Source organism: Melospiza melodia, chromosome 1, assembly GCF_035770615.1.
Source record: "Melospiza melodia melodia isolate bMelMel2 chromosome 1, bMelMel2.pri, whole genome shotgun sequence".
NCBI classification, from domain to species: Eukaryota; Metazoa; Chordata; class Aves; order Passeriformes; family Passerellidae; genus Melospiza; species Melospiza melodia.
The window spans coordinates 165,499,170-165,525,394 of NC_086194.1; the positions used below are offsets into that span (position 1 = coordinate 165,499,170).

General features: G+C 39.2%; 1 protein-coding gene across 1 annotated transcript in view; it reads left to right on the forward strand.

The window, feature by feature from the left end:
* The window catches only part of TG (thyroglobulin), a 148,825-nt gene that overhangs the window by 52,371 nt on the left and 70,229 nt on the right, over window positions 1–26,225 (forward strand). Inside the window, exons 30-39 of the mRNA XM_063152571.1 lie at window positions 1,663–1,800; window positions 2,930–3,106; window positions 4,053–4,164; window positions 4,650–4,729; window positions 6,248–6,391; window positions 9,034–9,099; window positions 17,356–17,490; window positions 18,356–18,520; window positions 19,675–19,897; window positions 23,004–23,097. Coding sequence (XP_063008641.1) covers window positions 1,663–1,800; window positions 2,930–3,106; window positions 4,053–4,164; window positions 4,650–4,729; window positions 6,248–6,391; window positions 9,034–9,099; window positions 17,356–17,490; window positions 18,356–18,520; window positions 19,675–19,897; window positions 23,004–23,097 — 1,334 coding nt within the window. The remainder of the gene's footprint in view (window positions 1–1,662; window positions 1,801–2,929; window positions 3,107–4,052; window positions 4,165–4,649; window positions 4,730–6,247; window positions 6,392–9,033; window positions 9,100–17,355; window positions 17,491–18,355; window positions 18,521–19,674; window positions 19,898–23,003; window positions 23,098–26,225) is intronic.

The following is a 26,225-nucleotide window of genomic DNA, read 5'->3' on the forward strand; positions in this document are numbered from 1 at the left end:
TTCATGATTACAGTGAGGGACCTGTGAGCTTCTCTTTGCTCCTTTGCTATTCCAGTGTTTGCTCTTTGTTATATGGAGTCATGTATAGGTCCAAAATAATTTGTAGGAAGTTACTGGAGTTCAGTGGGGCCTTCAGCACCATAATCCTAAGAGAAAGTGAACACTGGAGTTTGAGGAGCACCTAGATTAATTTTTAATGAATTAGAATCTTTGCTGAGGAGCCTTGATGAATGTCTGAGCACATGATTTAATATGTGTAAAATCCTAAAAGGAAGTGAATTGCTTATGGTATTTAAAAGGAAAATAAACTAAACTAATTAAAAACCTAAATATGTCCATTAACCTAGCAGAGCTCCTATACAGTTAGGGGCTTTTTAAAGTCTAGACTTAAAAAGAGAGAGAAAAAAAATGCACTTACTATGGTGGTTGAAATTATCTTGCATTTACCTGCTAAGGCATGAGTGCAGCCCTCAGGGTTCTGCATTTACCTTGCTGGGGCTGATGATATCATTAAAACCTGCAGTTATGCAAGGAATGCAGTTTTACCTCCATCCCTAAATCTCAGTCTTGGCACCAGCTGTTCAAGAGAAACTGAAGGTTGAAGTTATGACTTGAGAGGTAACAGGAATTATAGGTTACCTTTTTTAGGAAGTCATGAATGCATCTGGTAAAATGTCTACAGAGTTGTTACCACTTGATAATAATTTGAAAACACAGGGTAACATATCCTTTCTAGTTTCTGATAGAAAAGTCAAAACTACAGTGCATTTTCAGCATGCCAGTAGGTGCTTCTGCATTTCAACAGCAATCATCAGCATGTCTTTACTTCTTGTTTTCATTATTGTCTGAATATTTCACTGCATGTGAGATTTAGTCTCACAATTTAGTCTCACAAAGTCTCACAATGTTGGAACTGGGGTTGAGATCTGCTGATGATATTTGATAAATAAGAAAGTGTTTATGAAGAAATTTTCAAGAGATCAGTGAAGAGTGTCCATTTCTTTTAATACTGGACCCTTATTTAAGGGGATGAATTTGGGAACAAGAAAATAGCTGTGATTGATTGTTTCAGAGAGAGCTCAGGAGATGTAAATCACTGCATACATGTCTAAAGTTCACAAGCAGGTGACAGAAATGAGTTATTTAATGTGGTCTGTGGGAGCATAAATTCAGAAAAATGAGCTTAAATGACTGAAATAGGTATTAAGCTTGTCAAGAAAACTTTTGAGACTGAGAGGTGTAAAAGACTCTCAAGGGAATGTAAGGAAACTGCTCTATTCTGAATTAACAAAACATAAATTAAGGAATTACAAACATCCTCTGAATCCTCATACTTCACTGTTAGGATATTGTGTCACATGACAGAGTAGAGCAAACCCTCTAATTTGTAGGAGCAGGAATTCTCATCAGTTTTTGGGTGTTGGAAACAGTCTGGCAGTGGTATTTTGTACAGTGCAGCTCAGTGAGGAGACACTGCCTACAGGAGAGTCACTGTGGGTGGACAATTCTGTTATTAAAAGCAGGCTTTGGTGTATTCTAGCCCTACAAAATGATTGCAGCTGTTTTACTGAGAAATGCAGAATTTTATATAAAAATAAATTTAATTCATTCCAGATCATAGTTAATTTTTTTTGTGGAATGCTTTGTTTGTTTGTATCTCAGATTCCACAAAGGATCTTTTCTACCTAATGGACAACAGCCAGATACAAAGTGACCAGAACTACTCCCTCCCTTACCAGCAGTATTGGGTCTTCAGGCAGACGTACTCAGCTGAGGAAGCTCTGCTGTGGTGTCTCACACGTAAGGCATCATGGGGACTGCTATTCTGCAGGGGATAATAACTAAATAAAGTCTTTTAACAAGTGTTATAATAATATTGAGTAAAAACTTTGGACTTTGAGGTTTTTTTTTGTAGACAACTTCTAAAATTTTAATGGGAATTGCCAATGTTTGTTTATTGCTTACAGTCTTTGCCTGCCATGGCAGAAAGGGTGCCCATAATTCACCACCAGGGTGCCCCTGTCATGGGCAAGAAAAGTCAAAGGTACAGCTTGGGAAATGCCCTGCTGTTCTTGAAGTGTACCACTCCAAACAGGGAGGTGGAGCAGTGGTAAAAGAAGGTAAAATGCAGATAATTTGGGTTAGTGATAAATTATATTTTGATGCCGTAAATGGAGAAGAGTTTCTAGCTCTACCAGGAAGTCAGAACTAAGAGTACTAAACAGTGCACAGACTGCACTGTAAGAGGCCAAAACATTAAAATGGTTTAAAATTAAGCGTTGACACACATGTTATAGGAGCCATTGCCATGGTAATTAAGAAATGGGTTTGACAGCTTTGCTTCTTTTCTGAAAGTGTGCTCTTACCCTGGGACAAACTTCAGAACAAATTGCTGTGAGCAAATGTCTTGAATAGTTGATTCTAGGAAAGTTGTGTTTTTATTTTGTGTGATGCTTGAATGCTTCAGAAATATTTTTTGTAAAAAACTTATTGAGACATTGTAGACATTATTGTCCTTTTTATTTGTTAGAGACCATGACTGATGCAGAGTTCTCTTATGATTATACAATTTTTATGTCAGATTTACTAAAAAAGAAAGATATATTTATTAATTGAAATATTAAAGAGAGACCAATGCACTGGAGTAATGCTTGTTACAGCTGGGGAATTTATCTCCCCAAGTAGCTGTGCTGGATCTTCTTTACTCTGCTCTCCAGGTAAACCTGCTCTTGAGTGCCTCTGGGGCCAGAATGTGTCCTTTGTTCTCTTGCACTTTTAATTAATTAATTAATTGGCAGATTAGTAGGATAATATTGCAATTCTCCCTTTTAGTTGTTTGCTGATGGATAGCTTTGCTCTGAAAACATGAAGGGGAGCAGAGAGGGAAAGGAACCCTCGTGTGTGTAACTGTTCATGACCTTCTCCCCAGGTTGTGCCCAAGAGGAAGAGTTCTGTCGAATGGCAGATCTGCAAAGTGCCACAGAAAAATACTTTGTGTGTACCCTCTATCCAGAGGCACAGGTTTGTGACAGCGGGATCAACCAAATACCAGGAAACTGTGCAACTGTGCTACCCTGGCAGCCACAGACACTGTACCATAAAATAGGCAAGTTTTGCTATTTGGATGTATAATGTCTGCTCTAACCCTGGGATTGCAAGCCAGTGTTTTTGGCTGTTGGTTCTGAGATAAAAAGTCTGCATGTATAAATGAGTCTTGGGATGTGATGGTGCAAGGGAAGGTCAGGCTGTCTGGGATAAGGTTTTTCATTTTCAGTTCAGAATGGAAATTTCACTCTGTCCACATCAGCCATTCCCAAGTCGGAGAGGCCAAGGGGATGTCAAATTTGTATTTTAGTTTTAGACCTTTTTATAATATGGGTGAAATAGGAATATCATTGGAATGTCACAATCTACCATTAAAATTTCTACAGTAGCTAAATAATGCAAAAACTGAAAGCACTGAGTGTAATTCTTATTTTGCTTTAAATATCTTTTAGCAAATGCAGAGCTTTAGATGTGAATTTTAACCTTTGCTCTTTGGATACTTGGGAAGTTCAATGTTTTTCTCATAGGGCACATGAAAGAAAGCTGGACAAACAAGCCTGTTTTCACAGGAACATGTAATTTTGCTGTGACAAATGTAAAGGTCCATGAACTGAGCTATTCAATCATGTCATTTTGGGGAGCCCAAAGGGCAGCATGGGCTGAATAATGCATGAGCACACTGGAGTCTTCGAGTCTGGAGCTGTATCCCAGTTTAAGGCCTTGTGGAAGAAGTACCATCAACAGGTCTCAGCAACAAAACGCCTGTCTGGAAGTCTTTCCTTGGTGATGTAATTTGCTAAGCTTTCAGAGCCTTCACTCAGTCATTTTTTATTCATCTTCAGGCTTAAAAATCAGAATTTTCTGTGACAGCATGAAACTATCTTTTAATCAATGAGAGCTCAGCATAAAAACACAGGCTGGACCCCTACCATTTGATTACTTGCAATTTTTTGTATACAACAAAGTTAAACTGATTATTCCAATTTTGTTTTTCTTTTTCCTTCCAGTGACTCTTAAAAGTTCTGTGAAGAGCTTCTACACACGTGTACCATTCCAGAAAGTAACAGAAATCTCAGTGAGGAATAAAACTGACATGAGCAGAAAAACTGTTTCAGATGGGTAGGACATGAAAGTTCCTTTGTTCTCCTTGGAATTTTAACCATGTCTGGAATTCCAAGGCTGTGTTATGCAGATACAGGAAATCAGATGGATTGATCAAAGAATTGCATTGTTTGAGAGTATTTAATGAAGAAAAGATAACATATGATTTAAAGGACATTTATAATTGAGTTATAAATAATAATCTGTATAATTATTAATTATAGACATGATAATTGTTACTTACAATGCTACTATTTACCATTTGGCCTGTTAAATCCCTTACCAATGATATACCAAATCAATTTAGGCTGATATTTTTAGGGCAGATATCAAAATAATTATCTAAATTAATAGATGAAGTCTAATAAGTATACTAATCAAGCATAATTTCATCTACATATGGAAAATGTATGGAAGTGTGTGTGTATGCTGGTTCTGCAGCCTTATTGTGAAAGGTTCACAATCTCTACAGGTTCTCATGGATAATGCTTTTCCTTTCCCAGGTTTTTTGAGTGTGAGCGTTGGTGTGATGCTGATCCCTGTTGCACAGGATTTGGCTTTTTTAATGACTCACAGCTGACAGGTATTTCCCCCCTGTTTTTGTTTCTAAAATAATTTCAGTCTTTCTTCAATATCTTGATTTTACCCTTCTTTTGCTCTGAAGTGCACTTTAAAAGCCCTTTCAGATCTCATGTACCTCTCTTCAGCACCTTTTTGGGTAACCATAACCATATCTAGGCATTCAGTCCAATGATACATTCCACATTTCAGAAATTATTAAGAAAACATCATGAGAATGAGTCCTTAACAGGCTGCAATTCCAACAGCATAAAATTCAAACTGATAAAACTCCAGTTTTTTGTTATTCATCAACTTCTTTTCCAAACTGTTACTTGATTTCTTTTAGTGATTTTTCCCCCTTTTATGTTGTTTCATTTTTTAAAGCCTAAAGGACTCTGAAACCTAAATATTACTGAAATTAGGTGCATGCAAGCACATAATGTCTGTGGATATTCTGGGGCAGTTTAGCCTTTTTGCTTGCTTGGTTGTCTGATCTTCTCTGCTCCCAAATTTTAGTCTTCTGCTTGAGGAGGAAAGTCTTCAGCTGGTGTTTGAAACTGGATACCACCCAGCTCAAAGTCAATTAAAAGGATTTTAATATGTTATTACAAATTCAGATTTGGGCCACTGAAATGTGTAACTTTGGTTTTGGTGGAGTCATGTGCTAATCAGCTCTCCCTGAGGTCATTAAATGGGCTGGTTTTATAATGCATTTTGGAATTTGAAACGCTTCAAAAATACATGTTTTTAATTCCTTTTTTTTTTCTTTGTTGAGCAGACAAAATTTTCACTTGGTCAAAAGTGAATGGCCTATAAAATTAATCCAGTGTGTTTTGGATAAGAATTAATGTGCAAATAAAAATAGTTGATAGTTTTCATGCCTCCATATGATCATGTGAAATCTGAAGTCTTAACTGAATATGATTTTGAGTTTCTTGAAGTACTTTTAAAATAAATAGAAAAATTTAAGGTGCCCAACATGCAAAATGGAACCATTTTTATTTTATCTGATTAATATTTAATATCTATGACATTTCAGACATCCAGTCTTGGCACTCATTTATTCAAGAGAACTTTCAATAGTGATTTTAACATGAGCTGAAATCTTCAATGAAACTGTGTTTCAAACTCTCCATAGTTTTCAGGAACAAAATTATTTACACTAGAGCTTTTAAAGAATTTTTATCTTTATGTAAGTAGGGAACATGTTTCAAAATACATGCAGATTTTTGATTGCATTAACATGGAAGGGCTCTTTGCTCAGAGTTGTGACCTTTGCTCAGTGAAATTCACTGTGATTTGGATTATAATGGATTTTAATGCTGGTACCCACCTTCCCTCACAATGAATTCAGTGGGATTTTTCAGCACTAGTTTCAATCATTTGCCTCATTTCAGGTATTTCTGTCCTTTGATTTCTAAGTTGGTTGAATTTCACTTAACACTCAGTGGAGCCATGCTGTGTTCTTTTTTCTTCACAACACTGTCTAGAAAAGGAAAATTTTCTTCCTTATTTCTATAACCACGTGCATCCTTGGCAGGTGGGAAGATTGTGTGTGTGACTCTGAACAGCCTTGGAATCCAGACCTGTGCTGAGGAAACAAGAAGTTCTTGGCACATTTCAAACTGCACTTCACCAGATGCTGAAGTCAAAATACACCCATTTGGCTGGTATCAAAAGCCTGGTAAGTGATGCAGGACACATGACCTTTCTAGTGGATTTCTGCACATTGAAGTTTATTATTTGGCTTCAGTGTGTGAAAATTCCAGCTTCCAGCTGTAGGACCCATTTGCAAGGACCTCAAGTAGACAAGGCAAACAAGTATGTGCAAAGGAAAGAAGGGTACAATTTGATGTCCATTTTAATAGAAAAGGAATAGCAATACATCAAAGATGCATAATTTAATTTCTTACATTCTCTCAGAAACTTGTGGCCAATGTCAGAATTTAAATATATTTTACCTCACTGCGCAGTCCTGATCAGGAAATCATTCTTTGTTTCTCATTCCTGGGCTTAGGATTTTACCATCCATGTGGATGCATAACCTCAAAAGGTTTGGGTTTGCTGCAGAATTTAAAATTCCATTCTTGTTGTTTTGGTTTAAGAAAGGATCAAGACCAAATTCCAAAGCAGACTTGTGTTTTTCAAGCAGCAAGAAGCCATCAGGTGTTTAAACAGAAGAGCAGTTATGAGGTGTTGTGTTGTTTGCTGGGGAAGAATCAAAACCACTCCTAGTGAAGATGGATTTTATTTTCTGTGGAGAAAGATAAGCTTCATTGCTGTGTTGAAAACTTTAAATGGGCTTCCCATTTGTCACGCTCCTTTTGGGCAGGTCTAGTTCTACTTTCTTAAGCTCTGATTTTGCATGACTGAAAGAATAAGGAAAGCAATTGTCCATCTGAGTTTGTCTCCCTTTATGGGAGGACAGCCTGTTTCTTGTTCACACAGACACAACTCCTGAGCTGAGAGCCCCCATGAGGACAGGTCTGGTGATGTTGACAAAATCAGGGAAAATTTTTGAATAAGGAATACTTCTTTTTGCTTTTATATTGGATTATACCCTTAGTTCTTGCAGAGTAGAGAAGGGCTGATAGCTGAGAGGAGAGGGGGGCACAAAGCATGGATATCTATTGTCCAGGGAATGGGATAGAAAGATAATCCAGTTAAAGCTGTGTAGAGATGGATCAGATATTATGTCAATACAGTGTATTTTACAGTGTTGATAAATAAAACCTTCATTCACACTCTAAGTGTCAAAAATGTAAACTGAGTTTTGAACTTTTCAAGTCTTGCACTGTCCCTGTGCCCACAGAGCCATCCATGTCCACTTGTGGGGCAGCCCTTGTTAAAGGGTAGAGACAGCATGGAAGCATTTTGGAAGCTGGGAGGGGGTGGGCTGAGGGTCTGGCACTTAGAGGAAGGGAACAACACCCTGCTAAAGCAATGGCAGCATCCTGGTGGCAGGGGGACTTGAGATGCAGACAGGGCTAAAAGTGAAACAAAGAAAGGTGGAGCAAAGAAGGACAGCAGTGGTTTGGATACACTTCCATTTCTTGGAATTGTTTTCCCCTTGTTGACAAAGAACCAACAGAAAATAAAGGCTGTTTCTCACGTGCCAGACAGAGAGATGATGAAGAGGAGCCCTGGTGTATGCAAAGTAGGGAATGTTAAGAGAGACAGTGACATTTCCTTATGCATTGAGGGAGCTACAGATGTGTTTCCACCATACCACCCAGCAGGGCACAGATGTTTATGCAAATGGAGATATTTACAGAAAAAAATTTGTATCAGTTCTGCTGTGTGTTGAGGGCCTGAGAACCAGGAAAAGGAACAAAAAGGTTCTGAGGGTAAAAAGAAAAATGAGTAAAATCTGAAGGAGTGATTTACTGTAGGCAGTGGGATATTAGCATGATGCAGGGTCTCTGTGTTTCCTAACAGGCTGAGTTGATGTGTGTCTATCTGCTGCACAGCCCTGTTCATGAGCTATTTGATTTTGTATACTCAGAGCTGCAGCTCAGTCAAAAAGGAACATAAAGCAGAATTTCAAAGACTTTTTGGATAAGACTTTTCCCAATCCTTCACTGTTGTGAATGGGAAAACCTCTGAGTTTTTAGAAACATTTATCAGTTACATGCATGGGAAATACATACTGGAAGAAGTTAACAGAAAGTCTGATCTGTCATCATCTTCTGTAGGGATGGTCGTTTATTGTGTCTTAGTGGAAAATTTGTAACTGGTTTGACTAGCCAAAGTGTTCTACAAAATATGAATGCACAGCGAAAGCTTCATTTTTATTATTTGTGATTGTAAAATATTTATGGGAAGTATTGGCAAATGAGAAGTTTTTTATATGGAAATGAATATGAAGTTTTGTGTATGATAAATTCTTATTTGCACTTCAATTTGGAAAGTGTTGTGCAGGAAACTGCCTTATTTATAATTCATATTTCTGAGAAATTCCAGTTTGCTGGAAGCAGAGAGAATCTTGTCTCTCTCCTGGTGCAGAAACCCAAATACAGAGAGGGGCATAGAAAAAACCACAGAAATACTGAAATGAGTTGTTCATAACTGCACCTCAAAAAGAAAGAAATTTGTAGAAATGTTTATAAATACAGAAATTTAGGAAAATCTGGTTTCATGTACAAGCTCAAAAGGATTAGATAGCAAAGCAGCCTTGCATCCTTACTCTTAGTGTTTGTGGGGAGAAGATTCAACATTCAGGTCTGAGAAGTAATACTGGAAATATTGAGTAACATTGCATTTTAAACCTTGAAGTATTATTGTTTTCAATGTTTATTTATTATTTATATTGTTTTCTGCTTTTAGCTGACTTGAAGAGCACCATTCCCAACCTGTGTCCACCTGTTAATTTACCTTTCAGGCCAGAAAGTGGTAAGTGTATTCATGAATTGAACAAAAACCAAAACCAAACATCTCCCCCCCCACCTTCCCCCACCAAAAAAGAAAAAATAAAGAGAGCAGTAAAAATCCCCTCATCCTCTATCTTGTTTATATTGTTGAAAAATCACACTATAATGAAAATGTTCCCCATAAGGTCACTCATTTAGATGTTTACTCATTTTCATTAGTTGTGAATCATTTAAAAGAAAGACCTGTCATGTCCACACTGCTGACCTAATTTTTCACACTTGCTGCCACATGAGACAAAATATTTGTCAGGACTGATGAAAAAAGTTATTTATGAGTGTGGATGTTGCTTCACTTTCCAGATACAATACATCTGGTGGCACTCATATGTGTTATTTTAAAAGTGGGTGGATCTTCTTAGTAAATGAAACTTAGCTGCTCTCTTTCAGGGCTTTAGGTGTCTACTGACCCCTAAAAATCTATGCAAATTGTCAGCAGCTGCAGGCTTCCCTGAAGGGTCCTTTCCAGAAATACACTGTGAAAAATGCTGTGTCTAACAGAAAGGAAGAGAATGGATTTATCTAATAATTGATAGTTTATTAGAAAACTGAATTTAACCCTCCAGTTATACTGAAATTGAGAAGTCACTTCCATCTCTGCCTTTGATCTGAACAAATATTTAATCTGATTGAATCTGTCTTTCTTTAAACTTTATTCAACTGAGCATGCAGGGGACTTGATATTTGCGAAGAATTTTCAACACTCAGTTCAGAATTTATATGATCTGTGTTTTCATCATATCCATAACCACAAGTCATAATCAAGTTTGGTCTATTTTTAGAAAACTTTGTAATTTTTATATGATCATTTTAATGCAATAGAAGGAAAACTCCTATCTTTGTAGTTAAGCAGAAATAATTTGTGTGTGAAACACTTTGAGGAGGTGGTGGAGGAGGCCTGGCCTGTAGGTTGGGCAATTCAACTCCTTTGCCAAGGATGCTGAATATTTTTCCCCTGGGATTTGGAAAACAACTTTACTGAAGCTTTCTTCCTCCCAGAGAGAAGCTTAGTAGTAATTTTGTAATTTTCCTTTTATGTTTTTCTTGCTTGCTTAAATCTAGGAAAACAGTGCCCTAAGCAGCACTTAAGAAAATCAGGAAATTGGGTCTTTCTGCTGTTTGCTTTTGCCTCTAAGGCTGCCCAGAACAGCAGCCTCAGCAAGTGAGGCGCTCATCCTTTGTAACAACCCTGATCTATCACACACATCCATTTCCAGGCCATCTTTCCAAATGCAGAGCAACTATGGGTATCTCGGGTTAAGCAGCCCAAGCCAGACGAGCTTCCCACAGGGATGCAAGATTCTGGGTTAGAGTGGTTGTCCTGGGGACTGATAGTATTTAGGAGAAATCACTTAATTACAGAACACAACCAGGCTAGAAGTCAAATTAGCACCCATTTCCTGGACACTTTGGGCCTCTGATATCACTGGAGCAACCCACTCAAAATGCACCTGGACACCATCTGTCCTTGTTCTGCCTCATTTTGATAGTAAAAATACCAGACTGCTTATTTTCGTCAGATTATGAACTGGGCTGTGTTGTCAGAGGTTTTAGAAAATTTTCAAAAACATTGTTTCCAAACAATTTATGATTGTATGTTATATTAATATGTGCTATAGAAGACAAATTGTTTTAGAGCTGGGCATCACACAAAAGCTACTAGCATTTACTGAATTTTGTACATTTTGGTAATGCTTGTACATGGGGATAAAAAATTACTGTGTCTGCTCTGTGGTAGCCAGATGGTGAATGTGAGAACATGTCACTGATTAAAGGGCACTGCCATGAGTAGATGTGTGTGTGTGTGAATGTAAGTGTATCTATACATATGAAAAATAGAAATTATTCATCAAAAGATCAGAAAAATACTTAAATTTGCATACTTTGCCAGAAGGCTCTGTGAGATTGTGAATTAATGCTATGTCCGATCTAGAGCCTGAGTTAACTGGAGCTCTATTAAGGCTTACATTTCATTGAAAGTTAATGCCCTGACTGCCTCATTTCTGCATCAGCCAATTTGCAACGCTCAGGACAGAGTGCCCAGCACTTTGCTTCCTCCCATTTGCAGTTACAATGCTGCTCCTTTCAAAATCTGTGGTGTTTGCAGCCCCAGCGTGCTTTAAAGAAACCCAGACAAGCAGACTTATTTTCAGCCTGGTGGGAAGTAGATGCTTTGCCTGTTTTACTTATTGTTCTTCTCAACAGAGAGGGTGGTGGCATTGTAGGACCATAAAGCAACAGAAAGATCTCAACAAGTTTTTACAAGTACATGGATAGCAAAAGTTAGGGTAGGGAAAATATGGGGCTGCTGAATGGGGAAGAATGAGAAAGGAGATGGGAAAGGACAAGGTGCCTTTTCACCTCAGTCTTTCCTGGCAAGTCCAGCCTTCAGGATATTCAGACCAGGGGGAAGTTTGCAGCAAGGAAATTTTAGCCTTTGAGAAGGAGGATCAGGTCAGGGACCAAGCTGGACATACAAATCCAGGATTGCAGAGGGAGCTGGTTAATGTCATTCTGAGGCCACTCTCAAGTACCTTTGAAGGTGATGAGGGGATATATATTTTCTTTCTGTTCCCTGGTCTGGGCTTTTGAGGAAGTTCCTCAACAGTAATTGCCATAAAATGTCGAGAATCTGCAATGACAAAAATAATTTTCAGGAGAGGGTCAGGGTTCTTCCTGTTCTTTGTCTTGTACCAGAATGTTCATCCAGCAGCTCATTGCAGCCCTGTGATTTCTCTCAAAAGCATGAGGCTCCAGTGGGCTTTTCCCAAATTATTGCCCCTACAAACAACACTGTGTTTCTAACATTCATTAACCTTTGAAAAAAGGGAACTGGTGCTCTGTAGTGCCTGTAGCCCACTGATCTCTAGCAGGAGGGAGGTGAAGTGCACAATGGCTTTCACCTGAATTCTCATTGATTTTTGTTGCCTCAGCAAGTTTTGCAAAAGCCTTTCTGCTGCAAGGCTGAACTCCCCAAGTCTTCTCATCTCCAGGCTGTAGTGTGTTTATCTCAGTGCATGGTTTTCATCTTTAACTGAATGAACACTTCCATTTTCTTCTATGCATCTTTTGCATGGAGCAGAGCAGGCTCCTGCTGGTCTGTTGTGATTTCCACACAGTTTCTGTGATCTCACAAGTGCTGCTTGAAAAATTGATAGCCTGAGCTGACTGGGGAAGTCCAGCTTGTTAGGTTTGGAGCATTTTTTCCCCTGTAGAAGTTCATGTGCTGTGATGACACTGAGCATGGAACCATCTGTGGGGAGTTTCAGGTACAATCTGTGACCTTTAGCAATGGGAGAACAGATGTTATTTTAAGACTGCCCATGCTGAAAATGCTCATATGTCATCCTGCAGTCTTGGTTTACTTAGGCTGGTATTTAAACAGCTCTGCTCCGTTGTGTGAACATCTTGGACTGTCTTATAAAGAGAAAGCAGCCAAGTCTCATAATTAGGTTTGAGATGGAACTTCCTGCAGCCAGCTGTAAGCTAGGAGAGATAAGAAAATGAGGTTTTTAATTATATGTTTTTTGTTGTTATTTTCCAAACATGCAATGCTGTTATTCAAGCAGGTTATGCACAAGGCTTTGAGTTTTGGAAATTTTTATGTGTTTGCAAATTAGTGTGAAAGAAGCAAAACAATCCATGAGACATATTACCTGAATTTCTAGAAGGAACACTTGTGCTTAGAGCACACTGGAGAGCCTGAAAACACTGTTGTGTATGTGGGAGGAGCGACCTTGGTGACTTAGGACTTTTTAATGAGATTTATTAATTGAATACAGTAATTATCTAAACTTTAATGATGTTTTTTCTTCAGTTTTGAATAGAGCATACCAATCTATCTTAGATTTGGCAGCTGTTGGGAGGCAGTGGCCCTTACAGGGTGGATCCTGCATGGCCCTGTGGAGTACACACAGATCATGTGGTCTCTGTTCCCACTCCATGCAAATCAAGTAATTGACAGAGAAACCACCCAGGCATGTGGATGCAATGATCTCAGGCCCTTCCTGTTGCTGCCTCCTATGATCCCCCAGTGATTTATAGTCATTCCCTTGAGGCAGGACTGAGCAGAGCAGTGGCTACAGGATATTCCAACATGGGAGTAAATTTCCCATCGGGCTATATCTGCCCATGGGGTATTTCCATTCTCAAGAGAGATGCTGATAGCAGTACAAGTGCTGATGTAGCTGATTTTGGTGATTAATAGCATCATTTATCTTCCTGTTTTCCCATAATGTAGAGTATTTGTCAGAAACATCCTTAGTGTGAAACAAAACCTTATTTTGTCCGTTTTTAGGAACTGATTTACCATGCTCCCACACAGCAAATTTGATCCCTGACATGGGATTATTCTATCTTTTGTCTTTAATTTGATTTTTATTGTTTGTAAATATGAAAATTTTAGCCTTTTGAAAACTGTTTATTTCAAACCTGGATAAATACCTAGTACATTTTTAATACCTTTACTATATCATTTGCTATAATTGGCACCCCTAAAGGAGACAGAAAGCTTGTATTTAACAGGAACACAGCAAGATTGCTCCCTGCTAAAGGCCATAAATACACAGTTGTTATTTTTGAGACTTGTCTGAGGTGTGATTACAGTTATTATGCAGCAGTTTAAAGAAAATAATTCATTTTGAATTATACAAATCTCAATGGATTAACAAAAACAAGTAGTTCTATTTTAGGAAAAGTATATTTTCTGCATGTCCACTCTGAGTTGATGATTTGCTGGCTTTGAAGATTGCTGGTATACAAACAAGTTAGCAAGCTGTTGGAAAAAACCTCTGAAAACCAGGAGTATAAAGCACTGAGTTCAGTCTGTAAGCATGTTTTGGGTTTGAGTCAGGGGTATTAAATATGTCTCACAAATTTCAGAATTAAGATCAGAATTTGTTTTTCAAACATAAATCAGGCATGCTGAACCCAGAGGTCTGATTTATGTACCTCCTTAACCTCACACTGACCTCTTCAACTTCACAAGTTTTCTTTTAAATTTAACTTGTTATTTTAATGCGCTTCTGTATCTCTGTCTCCTTAGATCAAGTGTTAAATTTTACAGCAAACTCATAATTTATGCCTCTTTTCTTCCACTCAAGTTAGTGATGAAACTTTTGTTGACTTTATGCCAAGGATTTTATAACCTCTTTGCCAGGAAATCTATTCCAGTCTTGTGCTCTTGTGACTGCAGTGGGAGCAGAGTAAGGCCAATGTGAGCGTTTTTGCAAATCCATTCTTAAACCTTGCCTACCCAAACAAGAACATCTGGAAGAGAGAGGCTCTCTATATGGGACATCTATAATTTTGAAATAAGAGTTGCAGGGATGGCTGGATTCAGAGGGCTGTAATTATCCAATGAAAGCCTTTGCCAAAATGTGGGTTGGAAGGTCAGCTCTTAACCTATTTATAAACCAGAAATGTCTTCCAGCCCATCAGGTGCACTGTGCATTGCCAGGAGCACAGGGCCAGGCTGCAGCTCTGCCTGAGAGCAGTCTCTACATGAGACAAGCTGAGATCAGCCATGGAAAGTTGTGTTTTTCTCACAGAATGAAATGGGTGTCGTGGCTGTGGGTGTTGCTAAATCTGCTTTCAGGAGAAGGGAAGAACCAATATCCAAAATCTCTTTAGCAGCTCACTGCTGGCTGTCAGTGTCCACAGTGGTGCCATGCACGGCTCTGGGTTAAAGAGTTTTGTTCTTTTGATAAAATAATCATTAATGTTTCTGTATCTGGAGTCAGCTGGGCAGTAAAAGGAGAAAAGAAAAAAACTGGGAGTCTCAGCATTTATGACCTGAGATCATGAATGCTTTGTCCAGGATGGAGGATGAAAAAAAAATCCAAAACAATCTAAATCCCGACCCAACCCAAAGAACCTCCCCAGTGGGAGATGGCAAGGGTCACTTCTGTGAGATTTTTGGCAATGAATAATCAGTTTAGGTAGGAATGTATGAGCTGTGGATGTTTACATCATGAGTGGTCACTCTTCCATGCCTAGCATGGACTGCAAGTGCCCAGTATGCCTCATATGTATATAAAAGGTATGGACTTGACTCTATCCCAGATAAAGGGACAAAAGAAATTTCTAATGTAGAAGTAGAAAGTTTAGCTTGTGAAATTAGGTATAGGAGATAAAATTCAAGTGTAAATCCAAATCCAGAGGTGAAAATCCAAAAAGTTTATTTTGTTTTTGTGGATTAATTTTGAATTTCCTTCCTGAGAGAGCAAAGACTCCTCTGAAAGTTTGGCCTGTGGGAAATGGAGGCAAATGAGGATGGTGAGACTTGCCCCAGGTCACTTGGTGAGTCAGGGAAGAGAGTCTGGGGAAATACCTTCCAAAACCACTGGTGCACCCAGACTTTCTGTGTCACAGTGGAATCCAGACAAGGCTCTCTTTTGAAAGAACCACAGCTGGTAATTTGAAGCTTTGTGTTTGAACCTAGAGAGATTTTGCTTGTTCCAGCAGTAGGACCTCAGCTGCTGGTACTGTGGACAGCACAGGATGGCAACATTGCTCTTGTAAAAACAAACTTTGAGTCATATTGATAAAAGAAATCTTTTCTTGTTCCTCAGAAAAAACAAACAAAACACAATCTGAAAACATAAATTTGTAAGATTCAGTCTGGAAAAGAAAGACCTGGGGGACCTAGTAATGCAGGCAGAAAATCTCTGGAGAGGATGTAATGGTTAATTCTCCATCACTTAAAATTGATGTCTATTTTTAAGAGTCTTTCTAAACAAGTGCCACAAACTGTCACTCTAAATGTAGAGGCTGAAGTTTTCTAACATAGGTTATGCAACAGCTCATACTGGATGTTTTTAAAAAGAGAAACCATTGACAATACAGAAAATAGTAATTTCCACATGACTAAAATCACTCTGTTCCTCTAAAATAATTGAGTAATCAGTCCTTAAAGGGAAGAAAAAATCCAGTGCAGTGAGTCTGTCATACAAGCAAAGCTGTGGCTGCAGGGTCACTGCTCCTGACTAATTCAGATCCCCCCTGATGTGTAGCACTGGTGATGACTTTGCCTCTCTGTGACTCCAGGAAGGTTGTGGTGTTAACATGACACAGTGCAACACCACATTAACCTTCACTCATGCTGAGAGCTGTGGTCAAACTGTCTTTCTGAGAGGGGGAAGCTTTGGCCATCTTTGCCAGTCACTGATTTCTCAGTAGAATAAAAGAAATGTTTAATGAAATGACAGGTCATGACTTTTGTGTCTGTGTGGGTGAATGAACTCAAGGGCAAGATCTGCTCACCAGGAATAGCAAAGGAGCAGCTGACTGTGCTCTGTCCTCACCCTACAATTACATGGAGAGAGCAACACCAACCTACTCTTTGGGACTCAGTGGCCACAGCAGGCAGGACCTTTTGCTTTTAAAACATATTGAACTTCTGAAAGGAACTAAAATAATTAAAGGCCCATTCTGTCCTAAACCTTCTGTTTTGTCTTCTGTGTGCAAAATTAAGAGTTCTCAGATATTTTTATCTGTTTGTGTATGAGAAAAGAATGTTTGTGGTATTTTTTAAAATATAGTTTGAGACAGAAGGACAGTCCTTGAGGAACACCGGGGTTAGTGCATGTGTGTGTATTATTTGCAGGCTCACACAAGTGCATAGATGTTAAATGTATGTATGGGAATACACATATATGTAATACACATGATTATATTTACACATATACATGTATTTGTGTATATATATTGCTTTAAGATAAAAAGTACTATTTTAAGATAGAAATTGCTATTGTCATGGTAAATTTAAAACTAACTTTTTTTTTTTGTCTTCTTCATAATTTTTGAAGCACAGTAAACTCAAACCAGTATCTTTCCTCAATTTTCTCTAGTTTTTGGACTTCTTCCTGTTGTAATGTAATTAGAGCTGTTCAGAAACCTTTTGTTTAAATCAGTTGGATTTAACTTCAAAACTGGATAAAGCTGCTCTGGATTTGCCTGTTTCTTTGCTAAACCTTTTAACCTTACTTTACTAAACCTTGTTTACCTTTGTAAACCAGTTAATATCTGACCTCTGAACATGGGATTGGACCTTCAAGCCGATTAAAGGCCTTTAAATATGTAATTTATTCTCAGTTGATGCAAAGGAAAATTACACTTGTACATTGAGGAACTCCCCAATGCTTTTAACTCTTTATTAGGTTCCTCTGAAATTTTTACTTCTCCTTCTAGTCATATTATTCTTTTATGGTTCATTTTACAGAGTATACGGATGCATGGCAACCCTTAAATATGTCATCTGTTCTCCTGGATTCATCCATCTCCCACTTTGAAGTTGTGCATGTTAGCAGAGATATATCTAATGACTTCTCCACTGCCAGAGATTTTTGCCTATCTGGTAAGGAATGGTCATTCACAGCTTTACAGAAAATACTGGCTTGTGAGCCTGAAAACCAAGAGCAGCTTTCCCACTTCTGACATAGATATACTGATTTAACTTGTCTTTAAAGACTATCCCAGTGTTTCCTAGTCTGAGAGAGGGGGTCTGAAGTAGTTTAGAGATAGATGCAATAGATATAAATGCTGTAATATAATACAGTAATTAGGTAATTTTGACACCTCTTGGGCACAGAGATCTCTTACTTCTCCAGGCATTGTACAGCTGGGAGAATATTATAGCAAATAATTAAAGCAATGATGTCTTGTTTTTCTATAGAACCACAGATATTTGCTAACCCCACCTGCCAACACCTGAAGCAACCTGTGGCAGGGGTGTGAGAGGAGGGGTTAACTGAGGGCTAGGAGCAAGCAGGGATTGAGCTGTAGTGACAGCAAAGAGAATTGCTTTATTCTACAGCCTGACCAGACAGAAGAGTTCGTTAATTTCACAAGACTGGGAAATCCTCAATGCCACAGAGTGCTAGAAATAAGGGAAAGTTCCCACTTACTCACTGGGGACTGTTAGAGTTCAGATGAGGTTATCAGCACTTTACTAGATGATGTTTTTCTCCTTCTAAAACCTAGTTTTAGTTCTTTTGCTGCATTATTCATTTTTAAAGCCAATAGAAGCTTCTGTCCTTTGGCTATTTTGAAGAATGTTCTGGGCATTTGGGGATATTTATGTCCCATTACTCTGAATTACATCATACCCTTGTTGCTTCTCCTGTTGTAAAACCTTTCTTTTAAGAACAGTGTAACACTGTCATGCAAAGTGTCAGAACACATTTTTGACCTGCTCTTTTTCTTCATGCTTCACCTCACAGCTTGTTCAAAGAACCAGTCATGTTCAGTGGTTACACTGGAGATCCAGCCTTCAGCCATAAGGTGCATGTTCTACCCTGATACTCAGATGTGTGCCCATGGCCTGCAAGGGCACAGCTGCTGGGTTTTAATCAAAGAACCTGCTACCTACATCTACAGGAGACAAGGTAAGGACAGGTCAGAGCTGTGGAGGAAGGAACTCAACTGTGGTGCTCAATTCTTGTGAATGGAGGACTGAGGAATTCCTCACCTCATAAAGCAGCATGGATGTCTCCTAGACACTTGTCCATGGCCGTTTCAGAGGAGTTACAGCCAAGGGAATGGGAAAATTGTCCCCAAATACTGTTTTAAAAATGCGTGAAATCATAGTGTTACCCTCTGGTGCTGAAGAAGGCATAACAGAGGAAGTCTAGATTATGAAAGATGTTTTGAAAGTGCAGAGTAGTGAAACCAAACAACAACATAATACAAGTCCAACTCAGCTTTTCATCTGCAGAAGATGCTTTGATATGCTCTTCCTTTTAAGCTGGGAGAATAACACTAGGAGTGTTGAAAAGCCACTGTCAATTGAAAGTATTAAGGACAATCTCTAGAGAAAACAAAAAAACCAAACAGATATCCCTGCTCCCTAAACAGGATGAAATAATATTTTAAATAAATGAAAAATATTTAGAGAGAAAAAGAAGTTGTGTAGACAGTGTAGATAATATCAGTTCTGTTGTTTGGTTACATACTTGTTTGAAAGTATAGGTTTTGTTGGTTTTATTCCCCTTGATTTTTAAAGAGACTGCTTTCTTTTATGTAATACTGATTATTTTATTTATTAAAGGTAATTAGAACCCAGGCAACAATAAGAGGGAAAGAAAGAAAATTTTCCTTTTCACTGAAATTCTGTGAAGTCAATGAGAACTTTCAAGGTTGAAACTCAATGAGAGAAAAAGCAGTTTACCATTGCCAAGTAAAAAAAAAATCACAAACTGAGACTCAAAAGTAGACTTGTGTGTTTATTGTTCATTACAGGTTTGGTTTTAGTCCCATGACTTTGAATTTTGTTCCTGTCTATCCAATACATTTTTTAGGAGGAAAATAGCAGGAGGTGTCACTTCTCTGTGTTTTAATGAACTGATTTATGGGAAAACAGTAAAAGTAAACAGTAAATGTATCTGTGTTTCATTTAAAGAAGAGAATTTTAAACATAACAGAGTTACAAGAGTTTTAAATATAAGAGTTTAAAACTATGGGAAATGGGACTAATTTTCATTTTTGAGATGGTCCTAACTTGAAAAAACAAATTATTTTTCCTCTGCTCACCCTCTGACAGATTTACTCCAGCCCATTTCAGAATCGGATTCCACCCCGAGAGTGTACATCCCATCCCAGGGATACCTGCTGGGCAGGTCCCAGGTGATCCAGGTGGGCTCAGGATGGAGGAGCATCAGGCAGTTCCTGGGCATCCCCTACGCCGCCCCTCCCCTGGGCGAGCGGCGCTTCAGCGCCCCGGAGCCGCCGGCCTGGCCGGAGCCCTGGAACGCCTCCGAGCCCCGGTGAGGAACCCTGAGCACAGCAGTCATTGTCCAGCATCAGCCTCATTGCATGGCTGTGACAGTGGGAAGGTGCCAGCAGCTCACATCCCAGGCAGCAGAGCGAGAACTTAATGTTACAACTCACTTTAAAAGGTTTTTGACCAATCACACAAAGCAAAAGCATATTGATCCAATCCATCCATCCAATCGCTGTAATCACACATACCTTCAGTTAAAACAATGCTCGTTTCAAGCACAATACCTGCTTGTAAACCTTAAAACACAATGCACAGATTATTAGAAATTGAAATAAACTGTTATTATTAAATAAATTTAATAGCCAGCATTTCAGCAAAAGAGTGGATTTTGTAGGTGTGCAGGAGAGACTGTGTCTGTGAGCCTCAGCCCTGCTGTCTTTACAGCTGGTGCTAATTTTGTGTCATTTATGTAAAGTGTGGGTTTTTTGAAAGAACATTTTTAAGTTTTAAGCTTTTTAAAATGAGGCAGGGTTTCTGAGGATGAGTTCTAGACGCACAATAATGGTTCTCGCTCCAGTATTAAGCTTAGAACTTCCTAATATCTTGCTAGATAACTTTTCTGCAGCTTAGGGAGTTATTCTAGACAAGCATTAATACACAGACCGTTGTTCTATTTGGCCTTACTTTTCTACTTCTTACATAATTTTTCTGCTGATAAATCTTATGGCTACTGCTTAGCTCTAATCACAGTTCTGCTGCCTCTGAGGCCTGCCTTTTGCAGCTTTCCCAAAACCTCTGATTTTATGGATTCCCACATGCAGGACTGCAGGTCCAGCCAGGGCTGGGAAAGCTGCTGGAGTGATGACAACAATATTCATGTCCTTTCCCCTAAAGCAACCTACAGAGTACAGATAGAAACTTTGATTAGCTAAGAGAATAATTTCTCCATCTATATGTTAAAGCATGCAAGCACCTCAAGAGAAAAGTCAAATTCCTGTACACTCTGTTGAATCTCTGCATAACGCCCTACCAACTGTCTACTGTCAGTCCATTTTCATTCTGAATAGTATTTATACAGGTATTTATTATATTTATGCAAACAGTTTTGATCCGGCTGAGCCGTACATTTGAACACATTTCGTTCAAAAGGGGCACTTCAATGCTGATGTAACCAGAAGCTGTGGGCCTCATAAAGAAATTCTCTGCCTGGTGATGTCCTAGAGATCAGAAAATCAATTTCTTCTGTCCAAAACCTATTAAAAGGCAAATACCTGGGGACTTGAAAGTGTATTTGGCCTTTGGTTATCCCATCCTTCAGGATGCACCTGAGCTGTGGGGCTGTGAAACCACAGCCTTGAGTGCAGGGGTCTGGTGGGATGTGACTTTTTGCTTCCCAAGGTGTTCAGTGGTGTTATTTTAGCACACACAGCAACAGCTCTTGGTGCCTGAGCCACAGTGAGGTGTCTTGTAGGGCTTAGTTAGACTCACCTGCCTCTGTGATCTCCCCTTGAAGACCCAGGGTTTCAGTGAGCAACCTGGCTGAGATTTTCAAAACAATTTGGGGACCTTTGTCAATCTGTTCCTGTCTTTTGAATCCACAATTCTTGCTTAGTCCAATGAAGAATTTGGCCATTATCTTCTATTATTAATTTAAAGTTTAAAAGGCAGTTATTTGAGTTAACATTTGGGGAATTGGAGAGGCCTCACTTTATGTATAGAAACTGTTGATTCTTTTAGGATTATATATATTCTGTTTTGATGCTAAATATATACAAGAAATTCACATTAGCACAGTGCCATTACTGATGGAACAGAAATATTTATTTATCACCTTGGACTTGATAAAAGACTTTAAAAACTTGAAAAAACCAACCCAACCCAACCAAAACCAGCAGCTAGCTATTGGAGTCTCCAGCTCCTGTGCTTCAGCAGGTGGCAGTCTTTCTCCTGAGAGCTGGACAAAAAAAAGCCTTGGTCACAGGTGATCTCTGCTGCCCTGTGGAAAGCTGCATGATTAATAATGTAATACCTATTTTCCTGGCAGGTTTCCTACCTGGAAATTTGTATTTTTTTCTGCCAAAAGTGGCTTCAGCAGTTTTTTGTTTTGGAGATGATGTGCTCCACTATGTCAGTGTGAAAGTTGTTGAGTGACATCACCATCCTAGATGAATCTCCCCTATGGAAAAAAAACTCGTAGAATTCCATTAAGTCTGGTCCTTTTCCTGGTAGTTTTCTAATAATTTCTTTGCACCTTTAGGACAAAATTTTACAAGGGCATTAAAAATGATAATTTAGAAATAATTTTCTGGGCTATTACCATATTTTCTGAAGCACTTTTGGCTTCTTCATTAAGAAATTGTGAGTTTTTTCCTAATTCATTGTGTGCTATGGATAAAGCTGTGAAATAGAGGAACTGGCTTCAAAGTAGGTTATCACTAAACAGCAAAAATCATCCCCTTGATTCAAGGTTGATAAGCTTGAGCAGATTAATCTCATTCAGATGGTGGCCAGAAAATAATTTTCTCTATGTGGTTGGCTACTGAATTCTTATTGGAAGGGTACTTTTAACATTAATTGACACTGTTAATGGCCTGCTATGCTCTTAGAACAAAGAGATTTTTAAAATGCATTAAAATTTTGAAGTTCCAAATTTTCCCACAGACCATTAGAAATTAAATTAAACACAATGAAATGTAGCCCACAGACCACTGGGAAATAAATCAAAATGTATGTAGCCCACAGATTATTAGAAATGTAAATAAATATCCAGCATTTCAGCAAAAGAGTGGATTTTGTAGGTATGAGGGGAGACTGCCTGTGAGCCTCAGGCCTGCTCTCTTTACAGCTGGTGGTAATTTTGTGTACTTTATATAAAGTGTGGGTTTTTTGAAAGCACAATTTTAAGTTTTTTAAAATGAGACAGGGTTTCTGAGGAGTGGTTCTAGGCACACAAATTCAATGCATTATGTGCATTCATACAAACCCACATAGCTGTTGTTAACTTATAGGTGGGCACATTTTTAAATGAGATCAAGATTTACAGATTTAAAGGTTTTATTAACCTAATGCATCAAAATATAAGGAAGTAGCAGCAGTGGAAGAAGAGTAAAAGTCTTTCTTATTGGGACTTTTTCAATCTGTGTCTCTAGGGCAGCATGTTGGCAGCCAGGAGATGGGGAGGCCCCACCAGAGTCTGTCAGTGAAGACTGCCTGTATCTGCACATCTTTGTTCCTGACACCACTGTAAGTATGATATGTAATTAAAATCAAATTTTTTTGTAGCTGAAGATTGTCTCTTTCCAAAGTGCTTTTAATTGGCATGAGTGGCTGTTTTGCCTGTGTTGTCCACAAAGCCTGCAAAGTTAAATTAGGCACTCTGGTGTCTTTACTGGTACAAGAGTATTCCCTACTTTGTGTGAGCTGTGTTGGGTGACTAGGAGGACAGCACACTAAAAAGCCAGAAATAAGAGAGAGAGAGACAGAGAGGGAAACACAACACCAGAAGGTGACAGCAGAGGAGGAGAAATCAAGGACAGGGATGGCAGTGCTCCTGCAAGCAGACCATCTGTCCAGGAGACAAGAATGCAATACAATGCATCAACATTTACCAGCAGACAGGAGGCTGCTGATGGCTTTTTTCACCCTCCTCTTTACTGTTCCTCTGTTGACATCTGTGGGAGTCTGTTGGGAAATGACAGTGGCAAGCAGTGCTAGATTTGTGGCCAGCTCACAGAGGTTAAAAATAGATGTTTCCAAAAATGGCTGGGCCACTAGTAGAATGCAAAGAATTTTCATTTGAAAGTTCTTGATTTTCTCATTCTAAGCAGATATAAAAGAAAGCTGCAAGTTAAAGCCAAGCTAAAATGAGTGGCCAGCCCCTGGGGGGCTGGGGATGAAGATGCTGAATAACATGTGAATCCCATTGAGGAGAGGACCGAGAGACAGGAACTTTTTTTTTTCCACAGTACTGGCAATTTTCAGAAGGTGGTGGTAGTTGTAATAGAAATTTATGAATCTGTCATACTGCGTGTCTGGAAAGAGCTGGTTTAGCAATCTGACAGCAGCACAGAGTCCCTTGCAGGCCCATTTTAACCATCAGAGAGACCAGCAGTCTGTCTTCTCCCTGCAGCATCAGGCTGTCATTTTGCCTAGAGTGCCATCACCACTTATTGAAAACATCAGGTCACTGTCCCAGGAGTTTGCCATCTATGCTTAAGAGCTGCTTTCAAGATACTTTATTTGAAAACCTTGTATTTTCCACTTAAAGACTAAATAGGCTTTTCTACTCTCCTTCTCAGGAGAGAACTAAAATTTCTGGTTTTGCAGAAGTAGCTGGGAACAGAAGGCATTGGCTTTCCCTTCTCTTCTTGTGGCAAGTTCTATTTTTTACTCCCATGCAGATAGAAAGTTATATATTTTCAGCCTGTGAAAAGTTAAATTAGCTAGTAAATATGGAATATATTTACACAGAGAGCAGTGAATGCAGAGGTCATTCAGGAGCATTTTGTGCCTCAAAAAGAGCACAGTGCAGGGACTGCTGCCTGTCACCAAAGGACTTTCAAAGTGTCAAGCACTGAAGAAGTTGAATGACATAATTTTGCTTCCATAGCTACATGTACCACAGTTAAACTAGTGCTTCTGACTTTTTTTCCACCTATAATTATCACCACCTGTCACACTAGCTCAGCAAAGCTGTGCTTTGCCTTTATTTAGAAAGGATTTAATTGTAAGATCAAGACTTAAGAATCCCCATTAAATAGGAAGAGAAATCTTCTCTCTTCTTTCTCCATTTCCTGCACATTCCCATCTTTATTGTGTCATCCTCATTGCACTCAATTTTTTACAGATCAATATTGTACAGTAGTAAAAGCACTGAAGGTTTCCTGTCTTGGTGGAGTTTAAATCTGTCCCTGTCAAGTAGCTCATCAAGTGTTTTACAGAAGGATGAGCAGGGAGGTTGGACCAGATGGCCCCAAGAGGGTTCCCTTCCAAGGTTAACCACTCTGGCATTCTGTGATGGAGAAGATGCTTGTGAATGTTATGAAGCTTCTCAGATTTCCAGCTGAGCTGCAGCATCCTGGTGGCTGCTGAACTTCATTACTCCATTAGGGTTTGCACATGGGACCTAAGCCCCTGCTCCTAGTCCCCATGAGACCATGATGGAGCTGCTGGGCTTCCCATTGCTTGGTGTAGAAAAAGAAATGGGAATGCTGCATCCAGACACTTGGCTCTGTGCACAATCCCAGTGCTAAATATTCCCTGAATTACTCCATATCTGTTGCAGCCATTGTCAATGGCTTTGGTTTGCCATTTCCAAATTTTACTGCCCATCTTTGCCCTTCATAAGCTTTTTATTGTGTAGAGTCACTCAGAATAAGGTAATATGCAATTTGCAGGGCAGCTGGAGGTCATGGTGCTGTGGAGACTGTGAACATGTGGGAAATGCTTAGCATGAGCCTCAGGGTTAACCATGCTGAGCTGAGGAGATGGAGCAGGCTAAATATAACTGTTAATACCATTTTAGCTGACAAAACTTGATGTTGGTTGTATTTCAGAATGAATTTCCATGTGAAAACAGATGATTTCATTTTTTTCTTCACCCCCATCTCTCTCTGTGTTGCATGCAGTGCAGAAATGGATGGGAACCAGGGACAAGGCACTGCAAGTTAGGCAGTTTCAGTTCAAGAGAAGTTCATGAGAAAAAACAACTGTCCCAGTGCTTGTAATGTCTTGTGTTTTCATGGTAACATTGTTATGTTCACAAGAAGCCCCTGAACTGATTCATCAGAGAGATAAGTGAGGAGTGCACACAGATATATGCAATTTTGCAGGATGCTGCAGCCATCACTTCTCTGCTGCTTCTCCCATACAGCCATTTGTGTTTTTGCGGGAGACTTTCTTTGCCAGAACAGATGGGACTGCTGTGTTTAGCTGAGCTCCATCCAGAAAATAACAGTAGCAGAGCCCATTGCCCTCTAGGTGCAGGGAAAACCAGCCCCAGATGTACTTTGATGCTGCTACAGGAAAGGGGAAAACCAAACCAACCTCCCCCTTTTTGTTCACTGAAGGAACTTTCTATTGAGTGTCTGTAACCTGCTGGTGAGTGCTGAGGTGTCCTGGGGCTGTTCTGCCTTTTCCTGTTGATGCAGCAGCAGCAGCCCTGCTGTGTGTGCAGAGAGGGTCCATACCTGTTGCTGCTCTGGGAAAAAAGCTTCTGTTTCTGTGCAAAATCATATAGTTCTGCCAGGAGTGTTAACATGGGTGCCGATTGGCACTCCTTGCCATCCCAGGAGTTCTGCTGGGCTCTTTTGATCTGGGTCCATCTGTACTTTGTGAGATGTGGGTCTCTCCTCTGCAAAGTCCTCTCTGTA